Source organism: Dipodomys merriami, unplaced genomic scaffold (genome assembly GCF_024711535.1).
Source record: "Dipodomys merriami isolate MVZ:Mamm:240054 unplaced genomic scaffold, mDipMer1.0.p SCAF_35, whole genome shotgun sequence".
NCBI lineage: Eukaryota > Metazoa > Chordata > Mammalia > Rodentia > Heteromyidae > Dipodomys > Dipodomys merriami.
This window is the reverse complement of record NW_027205048.1, coordinates 10,647,783-10,666,610: the sequence shown is the minus strand read 5'-3', so window position 1 is coordinate 10,666,610 and position 18,828 is coordinate 10,647,783. Positions and strand designations below refer to the sequence as shown.

Below are 18,828 nucleotides of genomic sequence, written 5' to 3'. Positions count from 1 at the left end.
TCTGATTCTCATATCTCCTAGCTAGCTAATCATGTTCTATTGGCAGTGCCCCGCATGTTGCATTCAGACTATTGGTTTACAGGTGAGTCTTATCTTTCACCTGGTTTTTTTTTTTTAATTTAATTTTATTTTATTTGAGAACATACTGTACAGAGGGGCTACAATTACATGGGCAGGATAATGCATACATTTCTTACCAAGCATTGCAGCCTCCTCCTTTGTTTACCCTTCACCTCCCTTCCCAGCCACCCCCCTCCCCCCACCCAATTATACCCCCCTGCCCCCCCCACACCGACATTGTAAAGCTGGTTTTGACATGACATTTTGTACTTCTCATTGTTGCAACAGGTCCACCTGAATCCTTAAACGACTTGTTTCACCTGGTTTCTTAACTGCAGTTAGAATAAGATCTTCTTTAAGCTATCAACTCCTGTGTAATCCAGTTAGCATGGGCTCCTCTCCTAAGTCTTGGGCTACTGCTTGCTAGCTAAAATATTAGGTGGAGAGTAGGGACAGAAAGAGAGGCCCACAAACTCACTCCTTTTTTCTGTTTTTCCTCTTTTTTTTTTTTTTTTGTCAGTCATGGGGCTTGAACTCTGGGCCTGGGCACTGTCCCAGGCAAGCGCTCTACCGCTTGAGTTACAATGCCACTTCTGGTTTTCTAGTGGTTTATTGGAGATAAGAGTCTCACAGTCTTTCCTGCCTGGGCTGGCTTTGAACCTCGATCCTCAGATCTCAGCCTCCTGAGTAGCTAGGATTACAGGCGAGAGCCACTGGCGCCCAGCTTCTTTTCCCTCTTCTTGCCATCCCAGACTTGATGTCCCTCTCTTCCCTCCTGACCCTTTTCCTCTTTATGGCTCACCCTGCTACCTAAATCTTGTTGATTTTTTTTTTTGAGAAGTTTCCCACTGTAATGGATTTCTCATTCTCTTGTTATTTTTGTCAACACTGTCGTGTGTGTGTGTGTGTGTGTGTGTGTGTGTGTGTGTGTGCGTGTGTGTGTGTGTGTGTGTGTGTGTGTGTGTCCATCCTAGGGCTTGAACTCAGGGCCTGGGCACTGTCCCTGAGCTCTTCTGCTCAAGGCTAGCATTGTACCACTTTGAACCACAACTCTACTTCTCATTTTCTGGTGGTTAATTGGAGATCAGTGGCTCATGGCTTCTCCTGTCTAGGCTAGTTTCAAACTGTGTTTCTCAGATCTCAGTCTCCTGAGTAGCTAGGATTACAAGCGTGAGTCACCAATGCCCAACTTTTTTTTTTTTTGTAGTGTATTTTTTTGTTGTTTGTTTTATTGAGATAAGAGTCTTGTGGACTTCGATCCTCAGATCCCAGCCTCCTGAGTTGCTAGGATGACAAACATGAGTCACTGGTGCCTAGCAACGTTGTCATATATTTTTGAAGCTACACTATTCATTAGTTGCTAGACATCATGGATTGAAAAAAGTCTATAAGTCATTTGTGCATCCCAATGATGAGAAGGTTTAGTTTTGTTTCTGCCAGGTTGTGGAGGGCTGCCTGAGGCTCTCAGCCCAGTGATTTGGGGGCAGAGGTTGTTTTGCCTAGCAGGGGACATTTGGCAATGTCTGGAGACAGAGTTGGAAGGATTTGGCAAAGGAAAGCTCTGCTAGCCCTTCTGTCTTGGTCCTTAAATCCTCACCTTCTGTGCTCACTTCCAAACATCGTGTGTTTTGTGAGCGTTGCTGCCCACTTTGGATAGAAGGGCTAGTCTGCCACTCAGCCTCAGGTCTTGAGTCTTTCAAAGAAACATAGGCTCTTGGCCTTACTATGATATTGCTGGAGCTTCTGTTCTGCTCTGTTGCTGCTTTCTTGCACTATCCCAAAAAAGGGAAAGGAGATGATCCCTCATTTCTATAATTCCTGCCAGCAGCAAGAGCTGTGATTGGGGGAAGGGGGGAGGGGGAAGGGAGAAGGGGGAAGGGGGAAGGGGAGCTATCCTTTAGTTATATAAGATATAAATGCTCTGTCCTTAATTTTGCCTTTCTCATTTCAGGGGGAAGTTATGAAATCCATACACAGACTCATATTTTTTTCCCTGTAAACACTGTTGTGACACTCTTTCTAGAGGAAAGAATGGGCTGCTATTAAAATGTAGAAAACATTCACCTTTTCCCCAAATCTGGCTTAATTTGCTGGAAAACCAGCCAGGTCGTGACTATGGCCAGTCTCAGGTAGGTGTGGTTAGCTCCATTATTGAAATGGAACAATGATCAGTTTATGGATTTGATTCTTTCTTAAAAAAAATAGCATCAATCAGTTGTACAAGGTTTAATTTTAACATGCCCATTTATGCATGGGTTGGATCTTGATCCGATGAATTACCCTCTGCATCACTTTCCCAGGTTCTGATTCTCACATCTCCCCAAGTTTAGAAAATTGAAATGTCTCACTTAGCCTTGGAATGGAAGAGTGAGGATGCATGGCTGGGTTTTAAGCAACTAAGATTAAACCCTGGAGCAGCCCACCACTACATGCATGCTTCCTTTCCTTGACTTTTCTACAAGACCTCAGCTGTTCTAATGTGTCACTTATATTACAAGAACTGAAAAATAATAAAAGAAATAACCTTTAGGTGAGTCATTCTAAAATGGAGTCCACAGTCACTGAGAATGGCTTCCTGAGAAAACAAGAAATGTTTTTTTCTGGGCTGGGGGTGAAAATAGAAGGCACAGGCACCATTCGCCCCCTACTGGTCAATGTAGTGCAGCCATGCCTCAGATTTGATGACTGCAGTCCATGCCTCAGATTTAATGACTGCAGTCCTTTCCTTGAAGCCATTTTTTCTGGCATCTTTGGATTTTTGGGGGGGGCAATCTGCTAAAACATACTGTCTTTCCAAGGATGCTGAAGTGAGGGGCTTAGATTATAGGATTTCCCAGCCTATTTTAACAACCACAGTTTACCAAGGCCACAGGTAGTTTAATCTGTGCTGAGAAATTAACTGTCCTGAAGACTTAAAACAGCTTTACTAAAGCCCTAGCTATAAAGAGTAGATTTTTAGTTTCTCAACCAGCAGATCACAAAACATTCACATCTGTCCAAAATCAGCCATTTATATTCCATACTAATCAATAATGTTATTTTGGGGACCAAGTGCCTATGGACTTGTACTTTCTGTCAATCTAATTTAAATGTTATAATGTTTAATGTTAGAACAATTGTCTGTACAATTTTAAAGGTGCTGGAGATGTTACTCAGTGGTACAACTCTTACGAGAATGCATAAGATCCTGAGTTTGATCCCCTGCACCACAGAAAATAAAACCTACAGTAAAATTGTCCATCATCTGAAATTCATTTACATATATATATGTATGTATGTATATATATATATATATATATTTTTTTTTTTTTTGGTCAGTTGTGGGGCTTGAACTCTGGGCCTGGGTGCTGTCCCTCAGCTCTTCAGCTCAAGGCTAGTGCTCTACCACTTGAGCCACAGCACCACTTCCAGCTTTTTCTGCTTCTGTGGTGCTGAGGAATCAAACCCAGGGCCTCATGCATATGAGGCAAGCACTCTACCACTGAGCCAACTTCCTAGCCCTCATTATATTTTTAAAATATGTATTTGTTATTATCTTATCATTAGGATGAAGAAATATGTTTTAACTTTTAAAATTCTGAATTACTTTTTTGAAAAAAAAATTAACTCCAAAATTAACTCCAAAAACTTTTAACATCTTGGGTATCTATTGAGAGAATACTTTTGATAACTTTTTTTGAGATAGAGTCTTGATTTGTAATCCACTCAGTCCTCAAACTCTCAGCCTTTTTCCCTCCAGATCTAGAGTGTAGGCTTGAGAAAGTTTTTTAATTTTGCAAGCTGCTTCAATGTCAAAGGGCAGATAGAAAGTCATCCTAGAACTTTCGTCATTCAAGGGAGAACTGAATGGATTCCCGTAGTTATGTAAATGTTAGACAAGTAGACACTGGCCCTAAGTGGAAAGTAGCAAACAAATGTTCAAAGGGTGGACGAGGCCAGTCCCGCCCTAATGTCTGTTGCTGAGCTAAGCTGGTTGCCAGGGAGAAAGGAAATAAACTTGTCTTACAGCCTAGAAGCCTCCTGGGAGCAGCCTCCAGATCCCAGCTCTTGCTCCCGGAGACTGAGACAGGTAGGCCTGGGCTCCCTGGGAAGGAAGACTACCAACAGCCCCCAGGGAAAGTGGGAGCTGTCTGAACTAGAGACTTTTCCCAGTGAGCTGTCAGGAAGGAAGCGGGTAGGGAGTTGAGTGGGCTTCATGGGAGTTCAAAGGTGGGTATCTGTCCACAGTTAAAAATTAGTTGACTTGCAGGGCGCTGGTGGCTCACACCTGTAATCCTAGCTACCCGGGAGGCTGAGATCTGAGGTTTGAAGTTCGAAGCCAGCCCAGGCAGGAAAGTCTATGAGGTTCTTATCTCCAATAAACTAATCAGAAAAAGTGGGAAGTGGTGCTGTGGCTCAAATGGTAGAGCGCTAGTCTCAGGGACTCAGGGACAACACCCAGGTCCAGAGTTCAAGACCCAGGACTGGCAAAAAAAAAAAAAAAGTTGACTGTATTCATCTGTGTTCTGTAAAGGTGATTCAGAGGTAGATACCCGACCCAAAGCTGATGACCCGTGAACCGTAACAGCTGCTTTGGACACCAGTTGTCAGTCAGAGCTAAACAACAGTTAACAGATACATAGAGAATGGTAGAGAACGGGACAGGTTGGGGGAGGCATGATTGCATTGGTAGCAACATAATAGCTACCATCTCTAGAGTCTTCTATAATCTTCTAGAACATTCTGACTCATACAGCTGAAAGCAGAGTGCACTAGGAGAAGCCAACATAAACCACCTTGTGACTTTAAAGCTAACTCTACTTTCACCTTGGTCCCAGGGTACAGTGGTCATTTGAAGCTATACAGTTGTTAGAAATCTGAAATTCATGATATAGCCGGGTACTGGTAGTTCACACCTGTAATCCTGGCTGCTTAGGAGGCTGAGGTCTAAGGGTCATGGTTCAAAGCCAGCCTGGGCAGACAAATCAGGGAAAAAGCCAAAAGTGGAGGTCTGACTCAAGTGGTCGAGTGGTAGCATTGAGCAAAAAAACTCAGGGACAGTGTCCAGGTCCTGAGTTTAAGCCCCAGCACTGGCACAAACTACACACACACACACACACACACACACACACACACACACACACACACACACACCACCACCACCACCACCACCACCACCACCACCAACAACAACAACAACAACAACAACAACAACAACAACAAGTCTGTTCCTGGAACGTGTCCACTGTGAATTTCCACAGGACAGATTCCCAGTCTTGCTGCTGTGAATTTATCCAGTCATGGATCTTGTAACTTTCTCACACCCTTCCTGCAATTGCAGGAGAATGGCAGGAAGGCACCGGGCATCTGGGATTTGTGAGGCCTGGCACATTCTCCCCTAGGCCCTCGGGCAAGGGCTGCCATCCTTCCTTCCTTCCTCTCTCATTCTTTTTCTCTCATTCTCTCTCTCTCTCTCTCTCTCTCTCTCTCTCTCTCTCTCTCTCTCTCTCTCTCTCTCTCTCTCTCTCTCTCTCTCTCTCTCTCTCTCTGTTTTTCCCAGTCATGGGCTTGAACTCTGGAACTCTGGGCCTGGGCGCTGTCCCTCAGCTTTTCAGCTCAAGGCAAGAGCTCTACCACTTGAGCCACAGCACCACTTCCGGCTTTCTGGTGGTTAATTGGAGATAAGAGTCTCACAGACTTTCCTGCCTGGGCTGGCTTTGAACTGTGATCCTCAGATCTCAGCCTTCTGAATAGCTAGGATGACAGGGGTGAGCCACCGGCGCCAGCGGGCTGGTCATCCTGTCTGCTCCTTATGTTTGCTTACATTCGATTTAGTACTGTATAAAGGGGCTTCCTGTTGTGGAATCTGATTGGCCTCCTTCGCTGTTGCTCTCTGGTAATGTTGAGTGGCCCTTCCTGATGACTGCTGTTCCATCTAGTAGGGCATCAACAGCCAGAGCTCTTTCAACCATTTCTCTAGTCCCCGTGTTTCCAACAGCAGGTTCCAGCTTCTGGAAGCCATGCTGCTCTTTGGGTCCAAATTACTGGTAGAGAGAGAAGAGCAGGCTCAGACAGAGCTAGAGGACTTGTCTGTGGAAGATCCTAGGCCTCCCAGATGTGGGCTTCTCTCAACATCTGGCCCCTCCAGGCCTGGCCTGCCTGCCTTCTGGGCTCCAGGACGGAGACCTTTGCAGTAAGCCCCACTAATTGAGGTCCTTTAAAGGGATCTTCTCACTACAAAATCCCTGCTTGAGCCTCATTGTATAAAGATGTCCCATGTCCAATGGTGTGACTCCTTTGAACAGCTCATGAACCGTTAACAAAATGAATACCAGGAAGCAGAAACATGTTTGGAAGTGTGGGAGGACAACAAGGGGGGGGGCATGCAAATGGAGGAAGAGTGAGCAACTGATTCAGTCATTATATTCAGTGTACACTGTAAAAACTGAACTATGTATTTGAGGTAGGGATGAGATGGTAGAAAATGGAGGAAGATGATGGAAGGGTGACAACTACTTAATAAACATTAAAAAAGAAAAGGGGGGGCTGGGAAGGTGGCTCAGTGGTAGAGCGCTTGCCTTGCATGCATGAGGCCCTGGGTTCAATTCCTCAGCACCACATAAGCAAAAAGAAAAAAGCTGGAAGTGGTGCTGTGGCTCAAGTGGTAGAGCACTCACCTTGAGCTGAAGAGCTGAGGGACAGCGCCCAGACCCAGAGTTCAGGCCCCACAACCTACCAAAATAAATAAATAAATAAAGATATCCCATAAATGGCTAGGCATGGTGTTCATGCCTGTAATCCCACGTTCTTAGGAGATGGAGACTGGGAAGATCATGATTGGAGGCCAGTCCCGGCACAAAGTTAGTGATCCTGCTGGGCGTGGTGATCCTGCCTATCATCCCAGCTCCAGGGAGGCATAGCTAGATCTGCAGTGGACCGGAAAAGAGGGAAATCGGGGATCCCAGAGGTGGCCTCAGTAATGAGGGGTCAAGAGGGACTCTGAGCACAGGGGGCAGTTGGTCACATTTAAGTGACAGGGAGAAGCCAGCTCTCCAGTTCATTGGTCACACCCCAAGCTGGGTGTGCAGAGGCCCCCAGCCCAAGCCTGTATCCCCACCGTCAGCGGGGGCAGGGCTGCAAGGAAGGACAGGAGTAGAGCGCGCATGAAATGTGGATGCCCAGTGGACGTGGAGCTTGCTGATCGGCAGCCCAAGGCCAAATCTGCTCTACAGATGGGTTTTGTTGGGTCTTCCTGGCTTTAAAAACAGTTCAAAATAGAGGGAGTGCACAGGGACAGATTTTTGGTCTTGAGAACTGGTCTTACAACCCTGGGCCAAGTTCCCACATGGCCACTACTGGCTGGGGCTGAACATCAGGTGCCCCCTTCCCCCACACCTGTGACAGCAGCTCTGTCCCTCCACCTGGCTGGCCTCAGAATGCACCATGGAAAGCCAGTACTGGCCCAGAGTGACTCAGTACTGGGGACCCTGAGAGAAATGGAGGAGTCTGAATTCTAGGTCCCTAGAGAATATCAGGCCATTGCTCTCTTTCCCACAAATTTTGAAAGCAGCTGTGCAGATAACTTTGGAGCTCAGGAGAAAGAACATTTCAGAAGCAAACCTACAGATAACTACGGTCTGGGAGGAAGAAACGGGAAATCAGTGACAGGGTACAAGGTATGCATCCATCAGGGCCATTCAGAGAGGCAGAAATTGTGTGTGTGTGTGTGTGTGTGTGTGTGTGTGTGTGTGTGTGTGTGTGTGTGTGTGTGTGTGTGTGTAAGAGATTGATTGCTAGTACTAGGGATTGAACTCAGGGTCTTGTGCCCTTGATTGGCTTTTCCAGTCAAGGCTGGCACTCTACCACTTGAGCCCCACTTCTACTTCTGGCTTTTTGCTAGTTAATTGGAGATAAGATTCTCCAGGACTTTTCTGCCTGGACTGGTTTTAAACCTCAATTCTCAGATCTCAGCCTCCTGAGTAGCCAGGATTTCAGGCGTGAACCATCGGGGCACAAATGGATGCTACACAACTACTTGGACCAGGAAAGCAGCAGAGACACGCCCTAGCACAGACAGGAGGAATTTAATTTTTAATTAAAAACAACAACAACAAAGATAACATGGGAAATCTAGATCTTCTTCATGCTCCTATTGTGGGTCATGGTGTTTGAGTTGCATATCCAGGGAACACCAGGTTTTTCCATGCGTAGGGCCTCCCAGGGTTAAATTCATTTCAGAGAGGAGCACAGGCTGAGAGGCAGGGAGAGCAGGGCAGGAAGGGCACATGGAACCACAAAGGTGTGTAGCCTGCTGGCTGTGTGTGTGTGTGTGTGTGTGTGTGTGTGTGTGTGTGTGTGTGTGTGTGTGTGTGTGTGTGTGTGTGTGTGTGTGTGGCCTCAAAGTTCAAAACATGCTGGAACACGGAAAGGAAGGTATTTTCCCAAATGACTAAGACATGTTCCAGCATTTTCCCACAGGTCCCTACACATCCCAAAATAACTGCAGCCCTGGATGGTGGCCGTTGGCATCTGATTACATTTGTATAGTGTTACAGAGCAGCAGGCAGCCCGGCCATACATGCACCAGGGGGTTTGTGGGAGAGTTCCTAGCCAGAGTTCCAGGCTAGGCTTCCTAGGCCAGAAGGTAGAAAAACCAAAGACAGATCCCAACAGTCTGAGTGTGGACCTGTCAGAATCCCCCAAGGCACTCAGACTAGGCGGGGGAGGAGGAGACACCAGGCCTGGAATGATTTATTGGATGACAAGGCAGTAGGAAATCTGGCTCTACACTCCCATCTCCTGATGATGGGGTTTACTTCTGAAGAAGTAAATCTTAACCTTGGAATCATAAGATTAAGTGGAAGGCACCGGGTGTGTGACTGGGAATTGAACCCAGGGCTCTGTGTATGCTAATTCAAGGGCTCTACCTCTGAGCTATATCCCTAGCCCTTTAATGGGACTCTTAAGACTTCCTTGGCCATCCGGGCTACTTACACACTTAGATCTGGACAACACCGTGGGAATATGGAGGAGTCAGGCTGGTGCTGCCACTCTCTGGAATTCACACGGCCTTTCCAAGGATATGACTAACAATGTTTAAACTGCGAGAAAAACAATTGGGCACTGGAAACAGGCCAAAGAGAAGTTTGGGGAAAGGAAGTCTAAGAAAGAGTGTGACGTCCCAACAGGGAAGAAACTTACAAGCCAGTGATCAGGATGGGTAGGCTCTGGGGCAGGAGAGCGGGGGTGTAGGCATCCTGGGCAGGGTCATAGCCTATGGCTGAGAGGAAGGTGCACCGGGTTTGGCAGCCACACCCAGGGGTGCAGGCTGCACGTGACCAGGCTGCGTGTGGTTTCAGGGCAGGCGCCCTCACTCACTGGCTCCCCCAGTTCCAGTCCACTAAGCCCATCAGAAAGTGAGTATCGTAAATGGAGAATGCACTTCGGACACTCACTCTAGCGAACAGCCCAACAGACGGGCAGAGTGCACCACAGGCTCACCTGTTTCCCCTGTGTCCACCCTTACTGGTGAGATTTGCACAGCATGTCACTACCCCAGGAAAAGAAACTAATTGAAAATTTGAAGTATGGGGCTGGGAAGGTGGCTCAGTGGTAGAGCGCTTGCCTTGCATGCATGAGGCCTTGGGTTCGATTCCTCAGCACCACATAAGCAAAAAGAAAAAGCCGGAAGTGGCATTGTGGCTCGAGTGGTAGAGCGCTAGCCTTGAGCTGTAGAGCTGAGGGACAGTGCCCAGGCCCAGAGTTCAGGCCCCACGACCGGACCCCCCCCCAAAAAATCAAATACTCTCAAAAATGGCATGAGTTAATTCTCCTATTTCTGTTTTCTCTCTTGGCCACCATACTCTATCTACTAGGGTGCTGAAGACTGGAACACTGTGGACCTTGGTTCAAATCTTGCCTCTGCTCCTAGCTGTACAAGAGCATGCCACTTTGTTTCCCTGTGTTAAATGAGGCTGTTAATAATAGCTCTTATCATCACCAGGCTCATCCTCCCCGAATAAATGAGGAACCCAGGAACAGGAGGAGGAAGAGGAAGGCTCTGTAACTTGGCATTGTCTCAGCTATCACACAGCAGAGTTGTAATTTGAGCCCCAAGGTCTGATTCAAGCTTGTGTTAATGGCATTGCTCTCTAAAGGATTGGGGTGGGGCAGGGGGGTTAAGTAAACCAAGACCTCCTGACATCTGGTAGCTTCTCCCCCCCCCCCCCAATTCCTACAGGGGCCAACACAGTTAGGTAAGAGCCTACAGTCAGCAATGTGTGTGGACCTGTGCCAGGCCTAGGCATGAACTCAGGCCACAGAACCATCCTCAAGTCCACGTTCCATCTAACCTAGAAGATTGGGAAGAATTCCAGGATTGCAAAGTATTCTTCTACTTAATGTAGAACTGCTTATGATGCTGGGCAATCAAGTTACTCTCAGCCTAATTCAATAATCACTCCAGGAGCCTTCATATTGTTTGAGGTCCACTGAGAATAGACACTCGAGTCCCCAGAAGAAGAGGTCACAGTGTTTACTTCGTTAAAAAAGATCCCAGTTTCTTTTTCTATTTCCATGCTGGAGTCTGAGGAGTGGCATGTGGTTGGCTTGTCCTTCCCAAATGAGTTCACTCAGGAATGATGCTGGCAGCTTCCCATCCGAGTGACTTCAGCCTTTCTCAGCACACTGAGTGGCAAGTAGAGCAGCAGGTATTTTTGTGCACCATCATCAGACACCAATATTAAACGCTATACAGTCATGCGACTCAGCTGAGGGCTCATGCAGAACTCAGCACACGCACTCTGAGGCTCAATGTCTCAGGTCTTCCTCTTTTTCAACTCTATTTGGCAAGTCATGACATTAAAAAAAAATACCTCCCATGCATGTTCTAAGGTTGTGGTCTTTCTCAAGCTTTAAAGAACCATCCTCTGCTGGGCACAGGTGGCTCAAGCCTGTAATCCTAGCTACTCAGGCAGCTGAGATTAGAGGATCAAAGTTCCAAGCCAGCCCAAGCAGGAAGGTCTGTGAGACTCTTATCTCCAGTAAACCAGCAAAAAGCCAAAAGTGAAGGTGTGGCTCAAAAAGCTAATAAAGGCCAGTGTCCAGGCACTGAGTTCAAGTCTCAGTACTGGGGAGAAAAAAAAAAAATCTACCCAGTGGCATCTGGGTACATCTGACCCCTAAGCCCAGAGGCTTCTAGGAACCCAACCTGAGAGGAGAAAACTTGTCCCATCTGTTTTGGTGACTCAGTCAGAGAAAGATGCCCGGAAGTCTCTCAGAGCACATTTCCAGCCCCTGGTGACTTGGACACCACAGGACACTTTGGCAAGTGTGGAGGGCAAAAAATACTGTCCGGGGCACTGTGGCTGCTGGCTGGGCCAGTCCAAAGGGGGTGGGGAGGAGCCTTCATCATCTGAGTCCACAGCCCTCAGGCTTCTCACAGTTCAGTTGTTCCTGAAACTGGAAAGTGGCCCAAGACTCATTCTCTCAGGACAGGTAGAGATAGCACAACTAAGCAGCCAACTAAGAAATGTGTTCTTCATGTAGTTTGATGAAAGCTAGTGACCAAACATCTTGATGCTGCCCCGTTTTTCAGAAACCACAAAAAACAGCTAAGTAGTGATTCATGTCTGTAATCTTAGCTACTCTGGAGGATCACAGTTTGAGGACAGCCTGGTGAAAAGTTCTCTTCTTGTTAACAATAAAATGCTAGGCCTGGTGGCTTGTGCTTGCCAACCCTGCACCATGCTGAAATAGGATCGTGATGCAGACCAGCCTGGACGGTGGAGTAGCAGCCTCACAAGCACAAGGCCTTGAATTCAAACTGCAGTTCCCCCTCAAAAAAATCCACAAAACCATTCTGAGTTATATAACTACTTTATTATTCCTTTTTTCCCCCAAATGTAACATTAAAGTCATTCAACATACAGATATTCCTATGGCTCCTTACACATTCTTTTCTATCTAAGGTTAGGTATTTGAATGAGATGAAAATCATCCCATTAAAATGGCAACATTTCTGAAAAATGGGTTTCATATTTCTGTGGTGAGAAATCAACTCCCTGTGTACCCCCTTCAAGACTCCTTCAGTCCAGAGCTACAAGAAGACAGCTCACAGGCACGGCTAACATTCTGTGCCCATGCCCATCCAGGGCCCCACACAAGCAATGGGTTAAACTTCTGAAGCAACTGCTTTATTTATACAGAGTAAGAATACAGAAGCAAAGCATCACTTTCCTTTCAGCCCTTTTATTAGTGCTTTGCCTCCACCCAAGTTACTGCGTACCAAGTGGCTATGAACCGACTGACAGCCCCTGAAATGCATGCAATCCTAAACCCCTAGAGCACATCAGCAGTCCCTGTCCCCTGGTCTGTACTTCATTCGGTGCCAGCTGAGTCCACTGTGCTGCCTGGATTTGGAGCTGCTGCTGCTGCTGCTGCAGCAGCTTCTGGCTGCTGGGTTTCAGCTTGGGGGTCTTCATTTCCGTCACTTTTCTTCCCTTTGTCTGCTGCCACAGCACCCATCCCTATGATTTCCTGCAGCGGCTGGTCAGTTTCAGGGTTGCTGGGCTGGAGTTCATAGACCTGGATTTGACCCGGGACATCGATTGCTTTCTGCTCCAGTTTTTCCAAGATGGTCTGAACCTTCCTGACCCCATCTCTCCGGGCCTGGCGCACATCAGCTCGTCCTTCAGGGTCCACGGAATCCAGAGCCAGCAGCTCCTTGGTCAGGTACTCCTCAATCATCAGGTACTTCTTGTCAGTCTTCTTGCCTTCGAAGCTGTCCACCGCCTGCTCCAGCCCTTGCACCTTCTCCAGGATGGCTTCCACTTTCAGCACACCTGGATGCTTGGGGGAGGCCTCGGCCTCTCCTGCTTTGAGGGGTGTGGCTTCTGCAGGGGCAGGACTGGGGGCTGCCCTCTCTGGTGCAGCCACATTCTTGGGAGAGGCAGGGACGGCAGCTGGTGGGGCGGGACTGGGAGGAGGACAAGGAATGGGAGGCGAGGGGACCTTTACTTCGGTCTTCTCAGCGGGAGGAGGCTGTGGCTTCTGGGGTGCGGGCTTGGGCTCCGCCTCCTTGCGGATCACCTGAATGGGGACGTGTCCAGGAGGGAGGTCCGGCGCAGTGGGGCCTGGCTTGCTTTCTGGTTTGTTCTCAGGTTGAGCCACAGGTGGAGACTCTCGATGGGCCACAGGCTGCTGAGAAAAAAAAGAGATAAAGAAAGAAAAAAAAAAAACATTTATTGACTTTATTAGAGATAAGGGAGTGGGGAAGGATTTCCTTGTAAAGAAATTTTTACTAATTGGCTGGAAGCCACAGACAAGTAGCTAGTATGAATCAGGGAAAAAAACACAAACAAACCTGGGAAATAAAAAAAATTTTAATAGCCAAAATAAAAAACCATTCCATTGATCACGGTGGCCTGTGCCGCCTGGGCAGCTACTAGACATCACACGTATAAGGATTTGGGGTGTTTTCTGTTTTGTTGCCAGTCCTGAACTCAGGGCGTGGGCACTGCCTGAGCTTCATTGTGCTCAAGGCTAGCACTCTACCGCTTGAGCCACAGAGCCACTTCCAGCTTACCTTGGTTCACGTGGTACTAAGGAATTGAACCCTGGGTTTCCTGCATGCTAGGCAAGCACTCTACCACTAAGCCAATTCCCAGCCCCTCCCATCTTTTTTTTTTAATGGTTTCTTGAGGCAGGATCTCACTATACAGTCCAGGCTGGCCTTGAACTCATGACCCTTCTGCCTCAGCCTCCATAACTGGCCTTGTACATGGCATTCTTATTCCTTTTTTGTGTGCCAGTATTGGGGTTTGAACTCAGAGCCTTACACTTTGGCTCAGTGTTTTTTGTTCACGGTTGCCATGCTACCACTTGAGCCATACCTCCAACTCTGACTTTTTGCTGGTTAAGTAGAAGTAATTTGTCTGTTTAGGCTGGCTTTGAACCTTGATCCTCAAAACTCAGCCATTTTTTAATAGTAAGGAAATGAAAGCTGATATAATTTTCAAACGTGAAAACAGCAAAAACTCATTGTGGCTGCTGATCAAGGCTGGCGCGAGCGGATCCTGAGTGGCTCCACCTCGGCGTGCAGCCTGCGGCCTGCGTCAGGCCCTCCCTTCCTGCTGGGCCGCCTCAGCTCACCGGTGACCTTTACATCTCCTGTTCCGCAAGAGGACAATCTTTTTGAAACCTCTGACAGTCCAGTGGTTTCTGCCCAGACTGCAGTATCTTTGAGAATAAGCAACATGTTCCAAATAGTTAACCCCAGAGGAATTCTACACAAGCACACGTGTGCCAGAGCCCAACACACCCATGAAGCAGCACTCCACACCCACTTCTGATTGTGCAATCTTGCACGTGACTAAAGGCCATAGTTATAAAAAAATGAGATATGCTCAAAACAGGACTGCTACAGCGCTTCTATCATGTGAAAAAAATATGTAAAATCTGTCAGACTGCTGGGCACTAGTGGCTCACACCTGGACAGATCTGAGGATCATGGTTCAAACGAGCCAAGGCAAGAAAATTCCTTAGACTCTCATCTCCAATTAATCACCATAAACCCAGAAGTGGAGCTGTGGCAGTAGCAGAGCAAAAAAGCCTCGAACAATAAAAGTTTTGGGACAGCGCCAGGCCCTGAGTGAGTTCAAGCCCCTGAAATGGCACAAGCACAGCAGCACATGGACCCGGACACATGCATACACCTGTAGCACCCGGACACATGTGTACGCCTACAAAACCTTCCTAGCTTCAGCAACTGCAAAGTAAAAGGTGAACTGTACTATTTCTACTCACAAGTAGGAATATTAATTCTAATTCCATGCTCAATTAATCAATCATGAACGCCTCCAAAAATGGTTCTTTGAACAAGCTATAAAAAGATGGCTATCATGATCAAGGTTCATAAGGGTAAGAGTATTAAATATTGTTTCACCAATTATGAGAAACATGGGAAAGCTGTGGGAAAATCTCTACTTCGCACTTCTTTCCCAGGATTACTAAATCTGAGGTAAGTCTGGTGACAGCTGTCTAAGCACCAGCAACCTCCTTTCCCACCAAATTGGTTTTGCCAAACTTCATTCTTACGACTCACCAACCCATCATACACCCTGGCTTCGGGTTGCAGAAGCCATGGAGGCTGCATGTAAGAGGTAGCTTTGGGAACACAGGAGAGGCTGCCCCATGGCCTGTATTCTGCAAAAATACCACAGTCATGAAAGCACTGCAAGGTGGAGGAGCTGTTCCAGAGACACAAGAAGAGACATGGAAGGACTGGCCTCGTGACCCAGACTCCATCTGAGATGGGGAGACTACTGTGAAAGACATTTGAAATGGATGGAATAATGGATAACACTATTTTAAGAATTCCAAGCTGGGCGCTGGTGGCTCACGCCTGTAATTCTAGCTACTCAGGAGGCTGAGATCTGAAGATCTAGGTTTGAAGCTGCCCAGGCAGCAAAGTCTGTGAGACTCTTATCTCCAATTAATCACAGAAAAAGCCGAAAGTGGTGCTGAGGCTCAAGTGGTAGATGGCTAGCCTTGAGTGAAAGGAGCTCAGGGACAGTGCCCAGGCTCAAAGTTCAAGCCCCAGGACTGGCAAAAAAATTCCAAAGGGGTTGGAGGTATGGTTCAAGTCAAATTTGAATCCCAGTCTCTGACAAAAAACAAATTTTTTTCCATGAAAATTTCTTTTTGTTGTTGTTGTTGTTTTGGGTCCTGTCGTGGGGCCTGAACTCTGGGCCTGGGCGCTGTCCCTCAGCTCTTCAGCTCAAGGCTAGCGCTCTACCACTTGAGCCACAGTGCCACTTCCGGCTTTTTTTCTTTTTGCTTATGTGGTACTGAGGAATCGAACCCAGGGCCTCAGGCATGCAAGGCAAGCGCTTTACCACTGAGCCACCTTCCCAGCCCTCCATGAAAATTTCTTAAAACCTGTAGTTCTACTATAGTTATGTTTTTCTTAGGAAAAGTATTTGCTAACTGTTTAGGGGCAAACGGGCATAATGTTTGCAAGTAACTCTCAAGACAGCTAAAATATACAGATGACGCAGACAACAAATGTAGCGAAATGTGAATTTGGGTGCAAGGTACACAGAACCTCTTTGTGTGACTCTTGTGAGGGGCTTTCCTCCTAAAAACTGGGTTAAAGAGGAATTTCGTTGCTCAAGTTGCAGCCAGAGGGCCCAGGGCCACCGAACTCTAATGATGTGAAACTGTGAGCTGGTGAGATGCAGTCATCCTCCAGCAGCCAGCCTCTCTCCACAGCAGGATGAGAGGCCCGTGCCCATGACCTGCAGCAGGCCAGGATGGCTTCCTTCTACCACCAGCAGCCAGCATCAGCCAGGGACCACATGTCCTATTGCAAAGGGATCTGAGAAAGGTTATCCAGACATGGTTCTTCGTCATCAGGCTCAGAGCTAAAGACAAAAGATAAGCACCTTGAAATACAAGAATCATATCCCAACAGAGCACCGTGAAAAAGACAAGGAAGCTCCCTCCACAAAGAGGCAAGACTGACTGGTGCCCTGGAAGGCAGGAGGTCTGGGCTGTGCTGGCCTTCTAGGAAGTGAAGTGGGTCCTGTCTGATCAGCTCACTAAGGGAGTGCGTAGAATGGCTTGTTGAGTGGAGAGCCCCGTCTCCACTCCCCGTTCATGGCCGAGGAGACAGCTCTGATGCAGTGCACAGGCATATATATGGGGAGGAACTCAGTCTCAGGTGTGTGAGTTCATCAAGCCGTCTCCTTTGCCCCTAGAGCAGCTGCGATGAAAAATAATCCACTGAGAGGGAAAAACAAAAGCTGCAGGAAGCGTGGAGGGTCCATAGCCATAAGCCTGCATTTTGTGAGGACCAGCAATTCCCAGAATCCCCCTTTTCTCCAGTTCCTCTCTATGTTAGTGAGGCAGGGCTGACAGGAAGCTCCTCAGCCCCTCGCGAGATACCGCTGCGCTGTCTGAAACAACTTCCCATACCTGGGTCCTGTCCACCACCGTTTGCACACGGATGGGCGATGGGGAGTGCACGGGTGTGCTGCTTCTGGCTGGCGAGCCTTCCCTGCTGGACACGCCCCGGACGGGCGATCTGAAAGGGGACGCCGCCCTCGGGCTCCGGGGCTCCCACTCGTCACCCTGGATCTTGTGGTACACAGGCTGGTGAGTCTGGTAGTCACCCTGTGGAGCTGGGTAGTGGGTCTTCTGGGTTTGGTGGAAGGGCTGGGCTGCCGGCCGGGCGGCATTCTGCTCATGGATCACCGGGATGGGGATATAGCCCCGGGGGAGCTGGTGACTCCCCAAGCTGCTCCTGCCGGAGGAGGGCAGGCTGGCCGAGGAGGACGCCGATGAGCAGTCTGAGGCAGCTGGAGACTGGGACCTCTGCAAGACACAAAGGGTAGAGGCCACAGTGCCACGAGGGACCCACTGGCTGGCGCTCAACCTTCCACTGATTTCCTGCGTAATAAGGCAACACTTTCCCCAGTGTCTCCTGGAGATGATGCTGTTTTTCCCAGTAGGGAGGTGGAGCTCAGGGGTACAGCACATGTTTAGTGGGCACAAGACCTTATGTTCAACCCCAGCCCACTCCCAAAAAAGTAACGTTACGCTGAGTATCAGTGGCTCACGTCTGTAATTCTAGCTTGTATGGAGGCTGAGAGCTGACGATTGTGTTTTGAAGCCAGACCAGGCAGAAGAGTCTCTGAGACTCTTATCTCCAAATAACCACCAAAAAAGAAAAAGAAAAAAAAAGCCAAAAAGCTGGAAGTGGATGTGTGGCTTTGAATGAAAAAGCTAAGGGACAGCATCCAAGCCAGGCCCTGAGTAGAAGCCCCAGTACTAACACGCGCACACAAAGTAGTATTAGACAGAATTCTTTTTTTTTTTGGTCGGTCGTGGGGCTTGAACTCTGGGCCTGGGAGCTGTCCCTCAGCTCTTCAGCTTAAGGCGAGCGCTCTACCACTTGAGCCACAGTACCACTTCCGGTTTTCTGGTGGTTTATTGGAGATAGGAGTCTCACAGTCTCTCCTGCCCGGGCTGGCTTTGAACTGCGATCCTCAGATCTCAGCCTCCTGAGTAGCTAGGATTACAGGCGTGAGCCACCAGCACCCGGCTAAAGTTTTCTTTTCTTTCCTTCCACCCCCCCCCCCCCCCCGGGCTTGGGGCTTGAACTCATGGCCTGGGCATGGGCTCTGTCCCTGAGCTGCTTTTGCTCAAGGCTAGCACTCTACCACTTGAGCCACAGCACCACTTCCAGTTTTTTCTGTGTATGTGGTACTGAAGAATCGAACCCAGGGCTTCATGCATGCTAGGCAAACACTCTACCGCTGAGCCATCTTCCAAGCCCCTAGACAGAGTTCTGGATGAAGCTTGAGTTCAAATTCTTAGTGTCTCAGTAGGTCTCTAAGTCTTATTTGAAACATGGGACAAGAATACTCTACCTTCTCACTGGGTGATTTTGAAGCTAATGTAAAATCATCTGTGCCTATGTCTAGCATGGGCAGTAGTATGTACAGGACACACTGAATCCTTTGTACAATCATGTGTGTCTGTATCTCAGCATGCAGCAGTACATGCAAGAAGTGCTAGGTCCACTGTATCTGTGGTTACTGAGTATCTTTTTCCTGATCCTTAACCCTTTTTCTACTCACCTATAGAGAAGGAAGCTGAGCAACTGACAAGTGTGTGGATCCCTAGTGGAGCCTGGCATTCTAGAAAAGGAGACAGGCCTTTATGCACTTAGCTCCTAAGAGCCTTATTAGCTTATATTTGCTAACATACCTCTTACCAGGATGT

General features: G+C 47.9%; 1 protein-coding gene and 1 long non-coding RNA gene across 4 annotated transcripts in view; one reads left to right on the top strand and one right to left on the bottom strand.

Moving 5' to 3' along the window:
* Positions 1-4,055: 4,055 nt before the first annotated feature.
* LOC138803936 (uncharacterized) lies at positions 4,056-13,401 on the top strand. Of its 2 annotated transcripts, XR_011365099.1 has the most exons (3): positions 4,056-4,129; positions 7,610-7,715; positions 10,043-13,401. It is a non-coding gene; the product is annotated as an uncharacterized lncRNA (long non-coding RNA). The 2 variants fall into 2 exon arrangements; XR_011365100.1 differs by lacking the exon at positions 7,610-7,715 and having other exon boundaries at positions 4,091-4,129.
* The window catches only part of Bag3 (BAG cochaperone 3), a 24,726-nt gene continuing 17,808 nt past the window's right edge, over positions 11,911-18,828 (bottom strand). The window contains exons 3-4 of one of the 2 annotated variants that reach the window (XM_069988150.1): positions 17,017-17,415; positions 11,911-13,239 (exon numbers count right to left, since the gene is read on the bottom strand). In XM_069988150.1, coding sequence (XP_069844251.1) covers positions 12,418-13,239; positions 17,017-17,415 — 1,221 coding nt within the window. In that variant the 3' untranslated portion in view covers positions 11,911-12,417. The remainder of the gene's footprint in view (positions 13,240-17,016; positions 17,416-18,828) is intronic. The other variant, XM_069988151.1, reaches the window with a different exon arrangement.